This window comes from Hypanus sabinus, unplaced genomic scaffold, assembly GCF_030144855.1.
Source record: "Hypanus sabinus isolate sHypSab1 unplaced genomic scaffold, sHypSab1.hap1 scaffold_194, whole genome shotgun sequence".
NCBI lineage: Eukaryota > Metazoa > Chordata > Chondrichthyes > Myliobatiformes > Dasyatidae > Hypanus > Hypanus sabinus.
Genome location: NW_026780036.1, coordinates 650,355 through 670,000, shown reverse-complemented (window position 1 = coordinate 670,000; position 19,646 = coordinate 650,355). Strand labels below are relative to the sequence as shown.

Sequence of the window (19,646 nt, the reverse complement as noted above, 5' to 3'; positions counted from 1 at the left end):
GGACTGAGGAGGATGGCGGAGGATGCCTGAATAATAAAATGGGAGGGGACAGAGGCTCGCTGGAGGAGTGATAGGGGAATCCAGGTGGGTGAAAGATCGTGCAGGAGAACAAGTGATCTGCTAGGAGAGGAGAGTAGCAAGAGGAGAGAGCGAATGAGGAGGGAACCCGGAGGGAGGTAATAGGCAGGTGAGAGGAATTGAAAGATCAAATTGGGGAACGGAGGAAGCAGGGGCGAGGGATTTGTGGACAAGTAGGAAAATTCGCTGTTTATGCCGTCAGGATGGAGTTTACCCACACGGAATATAAATCGGTGCTCCTCCGTCCTGAGGGTGGCCTCATCCTGATACAGGAGGACGCCATCGATCGAAACGTCGGACTGGAAACAGGGATCGGAATTAAAATGTTTGGCCACCGGAAGTCCTGCTTGTGGCGGGTGATGCGGAGATGCACAACGAAACGGTTCTCCAATTCATGACCGGTCACTGGTCTCAGTAATGTAGCGGAGGCGGCAGCGGGAGTACCGGACACAACGGAGAAATAAAAGCTGCCGGTTCCCAGTTTGTCTCTAGGGATGGAGACAGAGAGATCGAGAAGGAATGCTCAGATACTCGCTCCCCTAAATTCTGGGATGAAATGCAGCTGACGGCACATAGAGAGAGAGAGAGAGAGAGAGAGAGAGAGAGAGAGAGAGAGAGAGAGAGAGAGAGAGAGAGAGAGAGAGAGAGAGAGAGAGAGAGAGAGAGAGAGAGAGAATATAACCACAGAACTGAACACTTCAGCAATGGAAAAGAACCAATGTGGCTGACTGAACTAATCCCTTCCCCCTACACAATTTATATTTCCTTCCTTTTTCAGTACATGCATGCTTCTCTGTAAATGGCTCTTAAAACTCTCAGTTGTTTCTGCTTCAGACAGCGCAGTCCAGACACGCACCATTCTCTGGTGTGCCGAAAATACTTCCCGTTACATCTCGTTTATATTTACCCATCTCTCCTGAACTGCATGACCTCTGGTATCAGACATTTCAGCCCTTGGTAAAAGATATTCTACATCTAGTCTAATTATGCCTCACATCATTTCAGAAACATCTCAGATCTGCTCTCAGCCTCCGCCACTCCAGAGAAAGCAACCCCAGTCTGTCCAAACTCTCGTGTCAGCACATGCCCTCTAATCGATGTATTTCCATAGTAAACCTCTTCTACACCCTCCGCAAAGCCTTGACATCGTTCTGTGATGGGTCGACCAGAAATATCTAGAATATTCCAGCTGTGGCCCAACTGTAGTCTTATAACTCAGCAACATAATCACTGGTTTTGAACTCGGTACCTCGACTAATTCAGACAAGCCCGCCAGGCGCCTTCTTATCCAACCTGTCAGGCTGCATTTGGCTCTGAACTTGGACCCCGTGACCCCTTGCTCATCACACTGTTAAGGATCTTGCCTTTAACAGTGAACTATCTCTTTGCATTTGACCGACCAGGTTACAACACCACATTTGGAGAGTTACAATCCATCTGCCGTTTCTCTGCTGATGTCTGCAACTGACCCATATACTCTTGTATTCTATGTCAGTCGTCTACGCTGTCCACGACACCGCCAATCCTCATGTCATCTGCTAATTTACTAACCCACTCATCTGAATTTGCATACATGTCATTTATATGCATAACAGCAGCCGTTCCAGTGCAAATCCCTGCAGAACATCACTAACCACAGACCTCCAATGAGAATCAGTCCCCTCGACCACTCTCCTCAGTCTTCTATGGTCAAGCTATTTCTGAATCCAGCCCAAGGTCCAGACCCAACCTCAACAACAGCGATCAGGAATTGTGGTCACTGTTTCCTGTCTATTGACCTTCTGATGGGTTGGTCACCTCGCTGGGTTCATTATCCAACACAAGATCCACTGCAGTCCCTCCTCCTGATTCTCTGGAAACATATTGGTTTAACAAACCCTCCTGGATGCACCTGGCGAATTCTGCCCCGTCGAAACCTCTTTCATTCGGAGAACCCAGGTTATAGTCAGGATGTTGAAATTCCCCATGACAACAACTCTATTGTTTTATAACTTTCCTGAATCTGACCGCATATCTGTTGCTCAATGTCCCGGTGACTACTGGGGGCTCTGTAGTACAATGCCGTCAGAGTGATTGCACACTTCCTGTTCTGAGTTGCACCCATCGATCCCCTCAGAGTGCAGTTGTGGTATTTCTGTGATTAGTTGTCCAAATCCCCCTCTTATCGTTTATCTCCCTCTATGAACTTTCTGAAACATTCAAACCCTGTGACATTAAGCACCCAATCCTGTCCTACTATCAGACAGCGGACGCCAATGGATGAAGTTAGACGGAGCGATTAAGGAATGCAGGTGTAGCGCCCCGGTTAAGATTATTTATTCACTGCCAGGCTGTGGGTATTTCATTTCAGCGGATCTGTAAGGACAGTCTGCTCTGCTCTCAGACTGTTTGGGTTTGAGCTGAGATAAGGGGCTTTGTTGTTCAGCTGAGGAATCTGGTGTCAGACAGTCAGGAGGGAATTCTGGACCGAGAGAGTTTTGTGGGGGACACTAGGGTGTGGCGATGTCCTGTTGGGGGAGCTGGGAGAAGACGGGGGGGAGGATGGCTGAGGATACCGCTCCTGTGGCACAGGGTGTTTTGTGCAGGTGAATGGCTTCAGGGATTCAGTACTCCCGGGGGAGAGCCCGTTTGTTCGGGATGGATTCCAAGCGACAGTCAGAAGGTGGAGTGTGTTTCCACACAGACCGAGGGTGCAGAGCGTGAGTGACAGACAACTTCAAGATGAGCTCCACTTACGTCAACATTTCGGTTTAATTATAATGGGCTCCTTTTGCTTTTCTTTATTTTCTTTAATAACTATTTGGTCAGGTTAACATTCAAAAATATTCTTAATAACTATTTGGTCAGGTTAACGTTCATAAATATACCCTCTTTATTACTGTACACGATCTGTTATTTCTTGCCGACGGGCGATTGCAGGAGGACAGTAAATCACTCAGCATTCACTCAAACCGGGGTCTGGGTGAGAGAGACATCCCAACCTCACGGGTTTGGCCGGACCAGAGTCGTGAACACCCGAGACGTACGGAGTCTGTGACAGGTCAGTTTCTCGCCGCGGAGTCCAGTGGCTGATAGCGCCGGGCAGAGGAGCCGCTTTTCCAAAGACGCCCAGTAATAAGGTGTGTCTCAGGTTAAAATTGATCCCCGGAAGAGAGGCTTGAGCGAATGGTGTGGAAATGTTTTAGTTACCAAACTATGCCTTCAGCTTTTTACTGAATCGATAAAACCCTGCATGATGCGTAACGGTGAGTGGCGATCTGATGAGATCATCATTTGAAAGTTTAACGGACGTGAAGAATGAGAAGGACTTAGCTGGAGGTCACGTGGTCACTGCTGTAGTGGGGGGAGGGTCGGGAATAGAATGGCGCATTGTAACATGGTGGGGCATTTTCACCAGAACGAAGACTGTTGTCCCAATAGGTCACGTGGGGGATCACTGCTGTAGTGGGGGGAGGGGGGGAATAGAATGGGACATTGTAACATGGTGGGGCATTTTCACCAGACCGAAGACTGTTGTCCCAATAGCTGGTTCGCACTGTGAGGTTCCGCTCACTTCAGCGTACAAAGGAGGCAGGGAGATCAACGTGAACTGTAGTTTTCAGAACAGCTTAGACGGACCAGAGTATAGAGCTTATTGGTGGCGAATTTAGTACAGGAGAATGGAAAGCCACTATATCAGTAAACTACGTCTGTCGCTGTATTCCTACCGCGGAAGTAAGAAAAATAAATTCTGGTTCATTTATAGGGGAAAAATATTAATCAAGGTAAGGTAAATGTAATTGTGCTTTAAGGCTTGAGCTGGGAAACAGGCAATCGGTGGAGATCTGCAAGGAACACAATGAATGTGACTGTCTGTGAAGATCCATTCGCTTGCTCTGTACCAGGTCGAATTCCGGCAGCGGCAAGATTTGCCCAGGTATGAACAGAGTGTGACCCGGAAACGGCAGAGTGGGTATCGAGAGAGAATAAAAACTCCTGACGGAGGAGCAGTCACAGGATCGAAAAATGCAAATCACAGGCTACGCACCCAAACTTAAAACCAGAATTGTGATAATGTTCCCATCTCATCTCCAGTACGATGTACAGCCAGACATTATTTTGTGTGAACCCTTTAATCACGATACTAGCGGGGGTGGGGTAACATGAGGGGGTAGTCCGGAAACACTGAGCTGTCTCTGGCTGTCCTCAATTCCTTTGTTCATTGATGAAGCGCTTGACCGATGTCACCGGGAATTTCAGTGCGTTTATGAACTGCTCCCGGAACCTGGACTGGGTCACCCCGTAAATAAACGTATTCGTGCAGCAACTCAAATTCTGCAACATGTACCCGATTGCACTGATGATGAATTCTGAATCGGTATAATTATTGGCATCTGTTGCCCCAACATTATACTTAAAGAAATTTATAACAGTGACCAGCCATAGAAGGATAAAGCTGCCGGATATGGCGAAGAGTAAGATGATAGACCTCCTCCTGCTCTCCATCTCCGGGTCAGTCTGATTTTCCCCCTTCCTCTTCCCTCTCAGTCCTTCGCGTATTCGACTGGCCACTATAATGTGTCTGACCGTCAGGGTGTTGAGGAGCAAAATGGCAGAGACCGGGATCAACGGGGTCAACCTGTCAAATGCGACCCAGCCGGGCTCAGTGTAATAACTGGGGTTCAGTTTACAAAACCAGAGAACCCCATTAACCACCTTACTCGGTTTGGATATGAAGTAGAACGGGATGTTTTTCAAACAGACAACGATGCATGTTGACGACAAGAACAAGGCCGCCATTTTGCCGGTGCAAAAATGTGCTTTCAGTTTCCGGCAGCAAATAGCTACAAATCGATCGAAGGTGAAAGTGACGGTGAGCCAAACCGAACAGTCTCTGGAAGCACATTGCAGAACAAAGATTATACTGCACAAAGGGTAGATGTCGAGAAATGTACCCGGTACGTAAAATCGCATCTTTTTCATAACCGCAGTGAGGACGGTGAGTAGATCCGCCACTGCCATGGCTACGAGATACCGACTGGTGCATCTGGAGAGGCCGCACTTTCCTCCAGACAGGATCACAATCGCCACCAAATTAACTGCAGGGTGGACAAGCAGAAACATACGAACTAATGCTCAGATACTTTCCATGTCATGTATCGGCAAGTATCGTATACAAATGTAAACGGTATTATCGTTAACTATTAAAATGGACAGAATGTCGTAAATATTATATAATCTGATACCGTGTGGACATGAGGTCAGCGAGGGAAAACATCTAGAATCGGGTCCATCTCTTTCTTTCCTTCCACTCGTTGTGGAACCGGCGATTACTTACTTCTAGTACCGACCGGGTCGGCTGCAGTTTGCAGAAATAAAGGTAACCCAATTTCAACCATCAAACTGAACCGGAGAAAGGTCAAAACAACAGCAAAGTAATTAAACTGTTGATATGAAATCCTCCGATTAAAGGACCAGAATACTTGACTTCCCGGTACAGTTAAACAGGATGGAAATCTGAATGTGATATTTTCGATCAGGATGGAGAAACAATGACTGGTGATGAAGAACACACACAAAACGCTGGAGGAAGTCAGCAAGTCGGGCTGCAGCGATGGAGGGGAATAAACAGGCTTTTGTTAAACTTGGGTTTCCATGATTCCCATCCCATTGCTCGTCTTCACCTGGAATGAATGTGTGTGAACTCCGGCATTTTTCACAGCAACGCGACACCGGTCACACTGAAATTGTGTCAAATCCTCAGATCACAGTGTGGCTGAATGGAGAAGGAATGTGAGGTATGAGAATCAGAGAGAAAATGCAAACGGAACAATTCAGTCTATAGCCTCTGACATTCATGACAAGTGATTCCAGAGAATGAAATAACACACGGTCCCATAAGACAGACAGAAATCACTATGCTGATTGTCTCGCTGTTCACTGTAACGTTACAAGATATTATGAGATTTTATGAGACCATATCTGACTTTTCTGTCATTGACATGATATTCTATTCACACAGCTTCCGTCTTTCATCAAGTCGCATATCATTATCATCAATGATAGTGTTCATGACTTTTGTTAAAACATGACACAACACTCAACATTGCTTACCAGGTACACCGATAGCCACAATGACAAGATAGTATGTATTCCTGATGCGGAAAAATGTTTCCAGCATTTTCTGAGTGAGCTGAACAGAGGATGTCAGCAGCCGACAGTCGTTCCGAAAGTAAATAAATGGGAGAAATCTTCCTCAACCCTGAATTTATACAGCTGCTAATCTCCACGGGATGGCGACGCTTCAGATCGATCATGAAAATAAATAACAGATTTAAGAAGATGGAATATAGTGACTATGTCAGTGGGTGTCATATATGTCATATAAATAGTTTGTAATATTTAATTGGAAATCCCCAGAGTACCGACAAAACAGATTATACTCTTTGGTGTTGTAATAAAACTTTCTCTCTGTACAGTGACGTAATTGTCCAAATGGAAGTGGGCATGTCCATCTCTTTCCATGTGAAATATTTTCTCCTTGCTACCGGCCTCTGAGGGCACAGAGGGTAGTGGATTTTCTCTTTATTGGAGGCAGACCTGGTAAAATGAAGTGAGCACTTTTACTGCAGATTGGAGTTCATTCCCCGGCATAAACCCGACAGCTCCCCGATATCGGAAAAGGATAAAGCCCGATGATCTCATATTCGAACTGACCTCCTGTTATAAATGACATCTTCCCTGGTGTAAAGGTGGACTGGCCAATGAAAACGCTCCTCAAACAACGCGGGGTTTAAATCCAGTTGACACTGTGTTGTTGTTCCACGCTAAACTCGTGGGGCTGAGAATGACAGGAGGCCGCCCAACTCACTGAGCGCTTAGTTAGTTAATCTGCTAACTAACATCATGATTCACATATTCCATGTTTCACATATTCTTTAAAATAAAAATCACTTGGACTCGATGGGCGTCTGAACATTTCGAACAAAGAACATCAAACATTAAAATGCAGTACACACCCTTCGGTCCCCGATGTAGTGCGATCTTTCCACCTACTCCAAGATCAATCCAACCCTCCTTTCCAACATATCACTGCATTTTTCTGTCATCCATGTACCTATCCTAGAGTCTGTGTGATGTTTCAGCCTCTACCACCACTTCTGGCAGGATTTAACACGCACCCGTTATTCTCTGTCTAATAAAACTCATCTCTAGCTTCCCCGCAATAACTTCCTCCAATCCCCTTAAATGATGGATATTCATGTTGGCCATTTCCCACCTGGATAAACGACTCTGGCTATCCACTCCATCTATGCCGTTTGTCATATCGTACAACTCTAAAACGCCACCTCTCATCCTCCGCCGTTCCAAAGAGAGAAGCCGCACACATCGTGTGTGTGTGTGTGTGTGTGTGTGTGTGTGTGTGTGTGCGTGTGTGTGTGTGTGTGTGTGTGTGTGTGTGTGTGTGTGTGTGTGTGTGTGTGTGTGTGCGTGCGTGTGCGTGTGTGCGTGTGTGTGTGTGTGTGTGTGTGTGTGTGTGTGTGTGTGTGTGTGTGTGTGTGCGTGTGTGTGTGTGTGTGTGTGTGTGTGTGTGAGAGAGAGAGAGAGAGAGAGAGAGAGAGAGAGAGAGAGAGAGAGAGAGAGAGAGAGAGAGAGAGAGAGAGAGAGATAGAGAGAGAGAGAGAACATAGAACATAGAACAGTTCTACAAGGAAACAGGATCTTGGGCCACAATATTGTGCCAAACTCATTGCGGCTCAGTGAACCAACCGTTTCTGCCTACAAAATGTCCATCTCCTTCCATTTTAATCACATCTGTATGTCTATCAAAATGACAGCTAAAACCACCACACCAGGCAGCCCAGTCCAAGCACCCATCACCATCTGTGCAAAAAATACTTCTCGTCACATCTTCTTTATATTTACCCCACTTTCCTGAATTCCATGGGCTCTGGTGTTATCAGGAGTTGTGCTCACTGTTTCCTGTCTATTGACCTGCTGATGGGTTGGTCACCTCGCCGGGTTCATTATCCAACACAGGATCCACTGCAGCCCCTCCTCCTGATGCTCTATCAACACATTGGTTTAACAAACCCTCCCGGATGCACCTGGCAAATTCTTCCCCGTCGAAACCTCTTCCATTCAAGAGTTCCCAGCTTATTGTCAGGATGTTGAAATCCCCCATGACAACAATAGTTTTTACACCTTTCCTGAATCTGACCGCATATCTGTTGCTCAATGTCCCGGTGACTATTGGGGGCTCTGTAGTACAATGCCGTCAGAGTGATTGCACCCTTCCTGTTCTGAGTTCCACCCATAGACCCCCTCTGAGTGCAGTTGTGGTATTTCTGTGATTAGTTGTCCAACTCCCTCTTATCGTTTATCTCCCTCTATGAATTTTCTAAAGCATTCAAACGCTGTGACATTAAGCACGCAATCCTGTCCTACTATCAGACAGCGGACGCCAATAGATAAAGTTAGACACAGCGATTCAGGATTGCAGGTGTAACGCCCTGGTTCAGATTATTTATTCTCTGCCAGGCTGTAGGTATTTCATTTCAGCGGATCTGTAAGGACAGTCTGTTCTGCTCTCAGACTGTTTGGGTTTGAGCTGAGATAAGGGGCTTTGTTGTTCAGCTGAGGAATCTGGTGTCAGACAGTCGAGGGAATTCTGGACCGAGAGGGTTTTGTGGGGGACACTAGGGTGGGGCGATGTCCTTTTGGGGGAGCTGGGAGAAGACGGGGGGAAGATGGCTGAGGATGCTGTCCCTGCGGCACAGTGTGTTTGGTGCAGGTGAATGGCTTCAAGGAGGAAGGCCGACACTCCCGGGGGAGAGCCCGTTTGTTCGGGATGGATACCGAGAGACATTCGGAAGGTGGAGTGTATTTCCACACAGACCGAGGGCGGAGAGCGTGAGTGAAAGACAACTTCAAGATGAGCTCCACGTCTACATTTCGTTGTTTAATTATAATGAGACCTTTTGTTTTCTTTAATAACTATTTCGCTAAGTTAAGGTTCGTGAATATACTTTCTTTATAACTGTACACAGTTCACGATCTGTTATTTCTTGCCGACGGGCGATTGCAGGGGGACAGGAAATCACACCGCATTCACTCAAACCGTGGTCTGGGTGGGAGAGACATCCCAACCTCACGGGTTTGGCCGGACCGGAGTCGTGAAAACCCGAGACGTACGGAGCCTGCGACAGGTCAGTTTCTCGCCGCGGAGTCCAGTGGCTGATAGCGCCGGGCAGAGGAGCCGCTTTTCCAAAGACGCCCAGTAATAAGGTGTGTCTCAGGTTAAAATTGGTCCCCGGGAGAGAGGCTTGAGCGAGTGGAGTGGAAATGTTTTAGTTACCAAACTATGCCTTCAGCTTTTTACTGAATCGATAAAACCCTGCATGATGCGTAACGGTGAGAGGCGATCTGATGAGATCATCATTTGAAAGTTTAATGGACGTGAAGAATGAAAGGGATTTAGCGGGAGGTCACGCGGTGGATCACTGCTGTAGTGGGGGGGGGGAGGGTCGGGAATAGAATGGCGCATTGTAACATGGTGAGGCATTTTCACCAGAACGAAGACTGTTGTCCCAATAGGTCGCGTGGGGGATCACTGGGGGAGGGGCGGGCATAGAATGGGGCATTGTAACATGCTGAGGCATTTTCACCAGACCGAAGACTGTTGTCCCAATAGGTCACGCGGTGGGTCACTGCTGTAGTGGGGGGAGGGGCGGGAATAGAATGGGGCATTGTAACATGGTGAGGCATTTTCACCAGAACGAAGACTGTTGTCCCAATAGGTCACGTGGTGGATCACTGCTGTAGTGGGGGGAGGGTCGGGAATAGAATGGCGCATTGTAACATGGTGAAACATTTTCACCAGACCGAAGAGTGTTGTCCCAATAGGTCACGTGGGGGATCACTGGGGGAGGGGCGGGCATAGAATGGGGCATTGTAACATGCTGAGGCATTTTCACCAGACCGAAGACTGTTGTCCCAATCGGTCACGCGGTGGGTCACTGCTGTAGTGGGGGGAGGGGCGGGAATAGAATGGGGCATTGTAACATGGTGAGGCATTTTCACCAGACCGAAGACTGTTGTCCCAATAGGTCACGTGGGGGATCACAGGGGGAGGGGCGGGCATAGAATGGGGCATTGTAACATGCTGAGGCATTTTCACCAGACCGAAGACTGTTGTCCCAATAGGTCACGCGGTGGGTCACTGCTGTAGTGGGGGAGGGGCGGAAATAGAATGGGGCATTGTAACATGGTGAGGCATTTTCACCAGAACGAAGACTGTTGTCCCAATAGCTGGTTCGCATTGTGAGGTTCCGCTCACTTCAGCGTACAATGGAGGCAGGGAAATCAACGTGAACTGTGGTTTTCAGAACAGCTTGGACGGACCAGAGTATAGAGCTTATTGGTGGCGAATTTAGTACAGGAGAATGGAAAGCCACTATATCAGTAAACTACGTCTGTCGCTGTATTCCTACCGCGGAAGTAAGAAAAATAAATTCTGGTTCATTTATAGGGGAAAAATATTAATCAAGGTAAGGTAAATAATTGTGCTTTAAGGCTTGAGCTGGGAAACAGGCAATCGGTGGAGATCTGCAAGGAACACAATGAATGTGACTGTCTGTGAAGATCCATTCGCTTGCTCTGTACCAGGTCGAATTCCGGCAGCGGCAAGATTTGCCCAGGTATGAACAGAGTGTGACCCGGAAACGGCAGAGTGGGTATCGAGAGAGAATAAAAACTCCTGACGGAGGAGCAGTCACAGGATCGAAAAATGCAAATCACAGGCTACGCACCCAAACTTAAAACCAGAATTGTGATAATGTTCCCATCTCGTCTCCAGTACGATGTACAGCCAGACATTATTTTGTGTGACCCCTTTAATCACGCTACTAGCGGGGGTGGGGTAACATGAGGGGGTGGTCCGGAAACACTGAGCTGTCTCTGGCTGTCCTCAATTTCTTCGTGTATTGATGAAGCGCTTGACCGAGGTCACCGGGAATTTCACTGCGTTTATGAACTGCTCCCTGAACCTGGACTGGGTCACCCCGTAAATAAACGTATTCGTGCAGCAACTCAAATTCTGCAACATGTACCCGATTGCCTCAAGGATAACATCAGAATCCGTATAATTATTGGCATCTGTTGCCCCAACATTATACTTAAAGAAATTTATAACAGTGACCAGCCATAGAAGGATAAAGCTGCCGGATATGGCGAAGAGTAAGATGATAGACCTCCTCCTGCTCTCCATCTCCGGGTCAGTCTGATTTTCTCCCTTCCTCTTCCCTCTCAGTCCTTCGCGTATTCGACTGGCCACTATAATGTGTCTGACCGTCAGGGTGTTGAGGAGCAAAATGACAGCGACCGGGATCAACGGGGTTAAACTCTTGTCCAACCTGTCAAATGCGACCCAGCCGGGCTCAGTGTAATAACTGGGGTTCAGTTTACAAAACCAGAGAACCCCATTAACCACCTTACTCGGTTTGGGTATGAAGTAGAACGGAATGTTTTTCAAACAGACAACGATGAAAGTTGACGACAAGACCAAGGCCGCCATTTTGCCGGTGCAAAAATGTGCTTTCAGTTTCCGGCAGCAAATAGCTACAAATCGATCGAAGGTGAAAGTGACGGTGAGCCAAACCGAACAGTCTCTGGAAGCACATTGCAGAACAAAGATTATACTGCACAAAGGGTAGATGTCGAGAAATGAACCCGGTACGTAAAATCGCATCTTTTTCATAACCGCAGTGAGGACGGTGAGTAGATCCGCCACTGCCATGGCTACGAGATACCGACTGGTGCATCTGGAGAGGCCGCACTTTCCTCCAGACAGGATCACAATCGCCACCAAATTAACTGCAGGGTGGACAAGCAGAAACATACGAACTAATGCTCAGATACTTTCCATGTCATGTATCGGCAAGTATCGTATACAAATGTAAACGGTATTATCGTTAACTAATAAAATGGACAGAATGTCGTAAATATTATATAATCTGATACCGTGTGGACATGACGTCAGAGAGGGAAAACATCTAGAATCGGGTCCATCTCTTTCTTTCCTTCCACTCGTTGTGGAACCGGCGATTACTTACTTCTAGTACCGACCGGGTCGGCTGCAGTTTGCAGAAATAAAGGTAACCCAATTTCAACCATCAAACTGAACCGGAGAAAGGTCAAAACAACAGCAAAATAATTAAACTGTTGATATGAAATCCTCCGATTAAAGGACCAGAATACTTGACTTCCCGGTACAGTTAAACAGGATGGAAATCTGAATGTGATATTTTCGATCAGGATGGAGAAACAATGACTGGTGATGAAGAACACACACAAAACGCTGGAGGAAGTCAGCAAGTCGGGCTGCAGCGATGGAGGGGAATAAACAGGCTTTTGTTAAACTTGGGTTTCCATGATTCCCATCCCATTGCTCGTCTTCACCTGGAATGAATGTGTGTGAACTCCGGCATTTTTCACAGCAACGCGACACCGGTCACACTGAAATTGTGTCAAATCCTCAGATCACAGTGCGGCTGAATGGAGAAGGAATGTGAGGTATGAGAATCAGAGAGAAAATGCAAACGGAACAATTCAGTCTATAGCCTCTGACATTCATGACAAGTGATTCCAGAGAATGAAATAACACACGGTCCCATAAGACAGACAGAAATCACTATGCTGATTGTCTCGCTGTTCACTGTAACGTTACAAGATATTATGAGATTTTATGAGACCATATCTGACTTTTCTGTCATTGACATGATATTCTATTCACACAGCTTCCGTCTTTCATCAAGTCGCATATCATTATCATCAATGATAGTGTTCATGACTTTTGTTAAAACATGACACAACACTCAACATTGCTTACCAGGTACACCGATAGCCACAATGACAAGATAGTATGTATTCCTGATGCGGAAAAATGTTTCCAGCATTTTCTGAGTGAGTTGAACAGAGGATTTCAGCAGCCGACAGTCGTTCCGAATGTAAATAAATGGGAGAAATCTTCCTCAACCCTGAATTTATACAGCTGCTAATCTCCACGGGATAGCGACGCTTCAGATCGATCATGAAAATAAATAACAGATTTAAGAAGATGGAATATAGTGACTATGTCAGTGGGTGTCATATATGTCATATAAATAGTTTGTAATATTTAATTGGAAATCCCCAGAGTACCGACAAAACAGATTAAACTCTTTGGTGTTGTAATAAAACTTTCTCTCTGTACAGTGACGTAATTGTCCAAATGGAAGTGGGCATGTCCATCTCTTTCCATGTGAAATATTTTCTCCTTGCTACCGGCCTCTGAGGGCACAGAGGGTAGTGGATTTTCTCTTTATTGGAGGCAGACCTGGTAAAATGAAGTGAGCACTTTTACTGCCGATTGGAGTTCATTCCCCGGCATAAACCCGACAGCTCCCCGATATCGGTAAAGGATAAAGCCCGATGATCTCACATTCGAACTGACCTCCTGTTATAAATGACATCTTCCCTGGTGTAAAGGTGGACTGGTCAATGAAAACGCTCCTCAAACAACGCAGGGTTTAAATACAGTTGACACTGTGTTGTTGTTCCACGCTAAACTCGTGGGGCTGAGAATGACAGGAGGCCGCCCAACTCACTGAGCGCTTAGTTAGTTAATCTGCTAACTAACATCATGATTCACATATTCAATGTTTCACATATTCTTTAAAATAAAAATCACTTGGACTCGATGGGCGTCTGAACATTTCGAACAAAGAACATCAAACATTAAAATGCAGTACACACCCTTCGGTCCCCGATGTTGTGCGATCTTTCCACCTACTCCAAGATCAATCCAACCCTCCTTTCCAACATATCACTGCATTTTTCTGTCATCCATGTACCTATCCTAGAGTTTGGGTGAAGTTTCAGCCTCTACCACCACTTCTGGCAGGATTTTCCACTCACCCGTTATTCTCTGTCTAATAAAACTCATCTCTAGCTTCCCCGCAATAACACAGTTCACGATCTGTTATTTCTTGCCGACGGGCGATTGCAGGGGGACAGTAAATCACACAGCATTCACTCAAACCGGGGTCTGGGTGGGAGAGACATCCCAACCTCACGGGTTTGGCCGGACCAGAGTCGTGAACACCCGAGACGTACGGAGCCTGCGACAGGTCAGTTTCTCGCCGCGGAGTCCAGTGGCTGATAGCGCCGGGCAGAGGAGCCGCTTTTCCAAAGACTCCCAGTAATAAGGTGTGTCTCAGGTTAAAATTGGTCCCCGGGAGAGAGGCTTGAGCGAGTGAAGTGGCAACGCTTCAGTTACCAAACTATGCCTTCAGCTGTTTACTGAATCAGTAAAACCCGGCACGATGCGTAACGGTGAGAGGCGATCGGATGAGATCATCATTTGAAAGTTTAATGGACGTGAAGAATGAAAGGGATTTAGCGGGAGGTCACGTGGTCACTGCTGTAGTGGGGGTAGGGGCGGGAATAGAATGGGGAATTGTAATGTGGTGTGGCATTTTCACCAGACCAAAGACTGTTGTCCCAATTGCTGGCTTACGGTGTAAGGTTCGGTTCACTTCAGTGTAGAATGATCAACCTCAACTGTATTTTTCAGAAGAGTTTAGACGGGCCAAAGACAATAGCTAATTGTTAGCGAATGTAGTACTGGAGAAAGTAAAAAAGAATAAAAACAGAGAGCAAACGATGGCTGTAGCTATAATTCTACTGCATTGGAAAATGTAAGGAAAGTAAATCCTGATTTATTTATTTAAAGGGGAATAATATTTATAAAGGTAAAATAGCCTTCATCAGATTTGCTGAATATTTCCTGCTGAATAATTACAGGTGACCGGATAGAGGTGTATAAGCTGATGAGAGGGATTGATCGTCTGAGTAGTCAGCGGCTTTTTCCCAGGAGGGATATGGCTAACATGAGCGTACTCAGTTTTAAGGTGCCTGGAATCAGGGACAGAGGAGACGTCAGGGGTAAGTTTTTTTTTACGCAGAGAGTGGTGAGTGTATGGAATGGGCTGCCGGCGATGGTGGTGGAGGCGGAAACGACAGGGTCTTTAAAGAGACTCCGGAATGGGTACATGGAGCTCAGAAAAATAGAGGACTATGGGTAAGCCGAGGTAGTTCTAAGGTAAGGACATGCTCAGTACAGCTTTGTGGGCCGAAGGGCCTGCATATTGCTGGAGCTTTTCTATGTTTGACGAACTTCATGCCAGCAATCAAGCACAGTTTTAAAACTCCACTTGCCCATTACTCAACTGTTCCCACAGCCTATCGACTCATTTTCAAACATTCTTGATCGCATTTGCTGAATATTTCCGGCTTAATTATTACTTTTTCCAGTTGTATTTTCAGATTGGTTATTGGCCATCAGGTTGGGTCCGCCTGTTCATTGACTCTGTTGTATTTCTTAGATTTACTATGTCTGCCCGTATGAAAACAATTCTCAGGGTTGTATATGGTAACACACATGTACTTCGATCGGAAAGTTACCGTGAACTTTGAGCTTTGAACATGGAAGGCATTCAAAAGAGCGAATGTATCCGGAATTGTACAAGGCATTGGTAAGGCCAAATTTGGAATATTGTGTACAGTTCTGGTCACCGAATTATAGGAAAGATATCAATAAATTAGAGAGAGTGCAGAGACCATTTACTAGGTTGTTACCTGGGTTTCAGCAATTAAGTTACAAAGAAAGGTTGAACAAGTTCGGTCTATAATCATTGGAGCGTAGAAGGTTGAGGGGGGATTTGATCGAGGTATTTAAAATTTTGAGAGGGATAGATAGAGTTGACGTGAATAGGCTGTTTCCATTGAGAGTAGGGGAGATTCAAACGAGAGGACATGATCTGAGAGTTAGGGGGCAGAAGTTTAAGGGAAACACGAGGGGGTATTTCTTTACTCAGAGAGTGATAGCTGTGTGGAATGAGCTTCCTGTAGAAGTAGTAGGGGCCAATTCAGTTGTGTCATTTAAGGTAAATTTGGATAGGTATACGGACAGGAAAGGAGTGGAGGGTTATGGGCTGAGTGCGGGTAGGTGGGACTAGGTGAGATTAAGATTTCGGCATGGACTAGGAGGGCCGAGATGGCCTGTTTCCGTGCTGTGATTGTTATATGGTTATATGATTATATAATACAAGAGTGAACTCGACCACTTTCGGGCAATCCACGTCATCAAAGGCAGAAAATGAAAAAGCATCACAGACAGCAGCCAAGTGAGATGCCTCCACATGTGGGAGAGTCCCGATCAAGCGGACGTTTTTCGGAACTCATTGTTAACTGAGATACACTGGAGATTATTTCCATAAACATTACTGAAAGTGTACGATACTAATCCTTTAAGGGTTGTGGAGTTAGATAATTGAAAGCATTTAAATAGAAGGACAATGACAATGTGAACTATCTAGATTTGGCACAACACAAATATAGGGGACCGTGGCTGATTCACCACAATTCATCAATTCATTCTCATTCTCATTCTCTCTCTCTCTCTCTCTCTCTCTCTCTCTCTCTCTCTCTCTCTCTCTCTCTCTCTCTCTCTCTCTCTCTCTCTCTCTCTCTCTCTCTCTCTCTCTCTCTCTCTCTCTCTCTCTCTCACTCTCTCTCTCTCTCTCTCTCTCTCTCTCTCTCTCTCTCTCTCACCCGGTCTCCACAACATTTTACAATGAAACTCTATTTATTACTATATTTTCAATTTCCAATTTCCCCCTAACCTACACATAATTTTTAACAATATCACAGAATCCTACTCATCTATATACTGTACATTTCCCTGTTTAACTATAGTTTGCGCATTTTCCCGGTTCAATGTAAATATGTATTTCGCGCCATTACTCAGTTCCTCTCTGAATTTCCGCTGAGTTAATCCATAGATACACGTGTTTGTACACGAACTGAGAATCTGTAACATAACCCCAACCTCCTGGACGATATACACTGGGTCACTAAAGAACCGATCATGATAAAAGAAATTCCTCACCGGCCAGTTCAAAGAATGCACGACATATATCATCCATAGTAACATGAAATTGGCCGAAATGGTGAAAAGTAAAATCATGGACTTCTTCCGATTCTTCTCCTCTGCATCATCCTTTGAATTCTCTCCATTGTTTCGGAATTGCTTGCGAACTTTATTGGCCGCGATAATATGTCTGACGGTCAGAGCATTACAGAGTGAAATGAACAGGATTGGTGATAAGGGGGTTATGATGCTGTCGATCCACTCGTAAGCTCTCCACAGCGGTGATGTTACATAATCAGGTGTTCCAACGCAACCCCATCCAACGTTGTTAATGATGACTAAAGGTACATGCAAAAAATGGAAAGGGATTGTCCTCAGGCAGCTTGATACAATCACAACAGCGATAATCACCGAAGCTGTTTTCTCTGTGCAATATTTTAACTGAAGCTTCTGGCAGCAAATTGCCACAAAGCGATCGAAGGTAAAACCGACGGTAAACCAGACAGAACAGTCCACAGCGATAATGTACACGACAAAATTGGTGCTACACACTCGCGTGAGATACAGAAAATTCAATGAGAAATACATGGAATTAACTCGACGTATTATCACTTCGACAATAACCACCAGCAGATCCGCCGTTGACATGGCCATCAGGTAGCGAGTGATGCATTTGGACAAACCGCACCTTCCTCGTGACAGGATCACAATTGCCACCAAGTTCACTGCAAGAGACAGGGAATCTACAATTATGTTGACACAATTGCGGCGTAGATAAAGCCATTTAAATATATAAAGAGTCAAATACAATTTCTCCAAATTCTGCCTTGAATTTGTTTTATTTTATGATTACACATTATCCCTGCATGAAAGGATAGAAGAACTAACTCTAATTGTTGAAGTTACTCGATGTGTTGACAAGTGAAATGCGATGTTAGTAACAATCACAACTGTCCGGATGACTCACGATCGATCCTAATGTTTCGATATCTTTCTCTGTGCAAATCTGCTGCGTCCGTCACCCGCCGAAAAGTTCCAGCATTTTTAATGTATTTACCTCTTCTTGAAGGAACAAGTGATATTTTGGAATTACATAGTGACTGGTGAGAAAGGAATGGGAAACACATTTCCTTTTGTCTCTCTAATGTACGGTTAACCTTGACAATAATCCAATTGACCCATTGCTCTGTGCTCTCTGCCACAGGCAGGGCTTCTCACATTACACTGGGTAATGATAATAGTCACGCATTAGGATTTAAATGAGGAGACATGTTTTACTCAGAAAGCGGCGGATCTCAGTCGTCCACTTTTGTCTGGCAGAGCCTTGAATGAAAAAAAAACTTAGAAGTGTGTATCTACCGACGTTTCGGGTCGAAGCATTGCGTTCAGACCAGCAAGTTTCCAGAATCTGCATCTCCTGAGTCTCCAGGAGAATGGGAACCACTGGCGATGGGCATCACTGACTAATAACGCGACAAATCACTTATTCTAGTCCGCTGGTGAACCACAAACTGAACCAAATAAGCAGTAGAGACCCACCATCAATAGCAGATGTGAAAACAAGATAATGGGTAAACATTACTGCTTTAATATGTCTGCATGATGTTCAGAACAACCGACATTTAAAGAAGGGACCTTAATTATCTCTGATCTGATCCCTGTACTTCAAATAGAGCCTTTTTCACTTATGTATATGGATTATTTATTGAACTTTACAGAAGCAGAACATTTCCACGTCGTTAATATTTCATTAAAATATTAAAACCAGCTGCTTTTTATCCACACTAAACACTCCACACGACAGACCACAGTAGTACAATAATATTTAATTTCAGTCGTCTTTATCTCACCTGGGACACCGACGGCAGCAAGAACCGGGTAATAGATCCGGTCTATCCGGAAAATTAGCGGGTACCCCATCTTCTCGCGAATCAGACCTGATCATCCCAATGAATCAATTTGCTGAATGTCGTCGTTATTATAGTCCAGAGTATACTCCGTGGGGAGAGTCACAGCAGGGATGCAAATCACAATTGTAATTACAATATAGTAAGCAACACAGCTAATGAATCATGTTTTTCTTTTATTATTTTGTCCTGCCGTCATTATTCTTCATGAGTAGTCAAGAAAAAATAAACCACTTTTAAATCTCTTTGAAATGCCTCCATGAGTAGAATGGTATTTTTCCCCAGAACATGAGACTCTACATGCTTGGCAAATCCACACAGAATAGAACAGAATGGGAGACAACAAGAAACAAAAGACCAACGGTAAAACAAGCTCCGTTTCTCCCTCCAAGGCAAGCACATACACGGGTCTGCAACCCCAGAAGAATACCCTCTTGTTCAGCCTCCATCCTGCAGCGGACTCCGGCACGGAATGGGCTCATAGACATTGGGCCTGGAAAAGTCATGTGCAGTACTCAAGCCGGCGACCACACATACTCACTTAATTCTATCATCTGTTTTTTGTTAATTATTAGCCGATTATTATCATTTTGAATTCACTTAGCCGGAGCAGAGTGGAACGAGTCTGAATATGTCTCACAAGTCGGACTTTGCTGTTTAAGTACTACCTCTACACGAAGACATTTATTTACGCGGCCATCTAGTCCAGG

The 19,646-nt window shown here is 45.3% G+C and overlaps 1 protein-coding gene across 1 annotated transcript; it reads right to left on the bottom strand.

Moving 5' to 3' along the window:
- Nucleotides 1–4,263: 4,263 nt before the first annotated feature.
- On the bottom strand, nt 4,264–18,949 carry LOC132387523 (probable G-protein coupled receptor 139). The gene is made up of 5 exons (XM_059959895.1): nt 18,880–18,949; nt 17,616–17,754; nt 11,472–11,726; nt 4,779–4,951; nt 4,264–4,451 (listed from the first exon to the last, which is right to left on the bottom strand). The coding sequence occupies exons 1-5, from the start codon at nt 18,947–18,949 to the stop codon at nt 4,264–4,266; spliced, it is 825 nt and encodes a 274-aa protein (XP_059815878.1).
- Nucleotides 18,950–19,646: the final 697 nt, after the last annotated feature.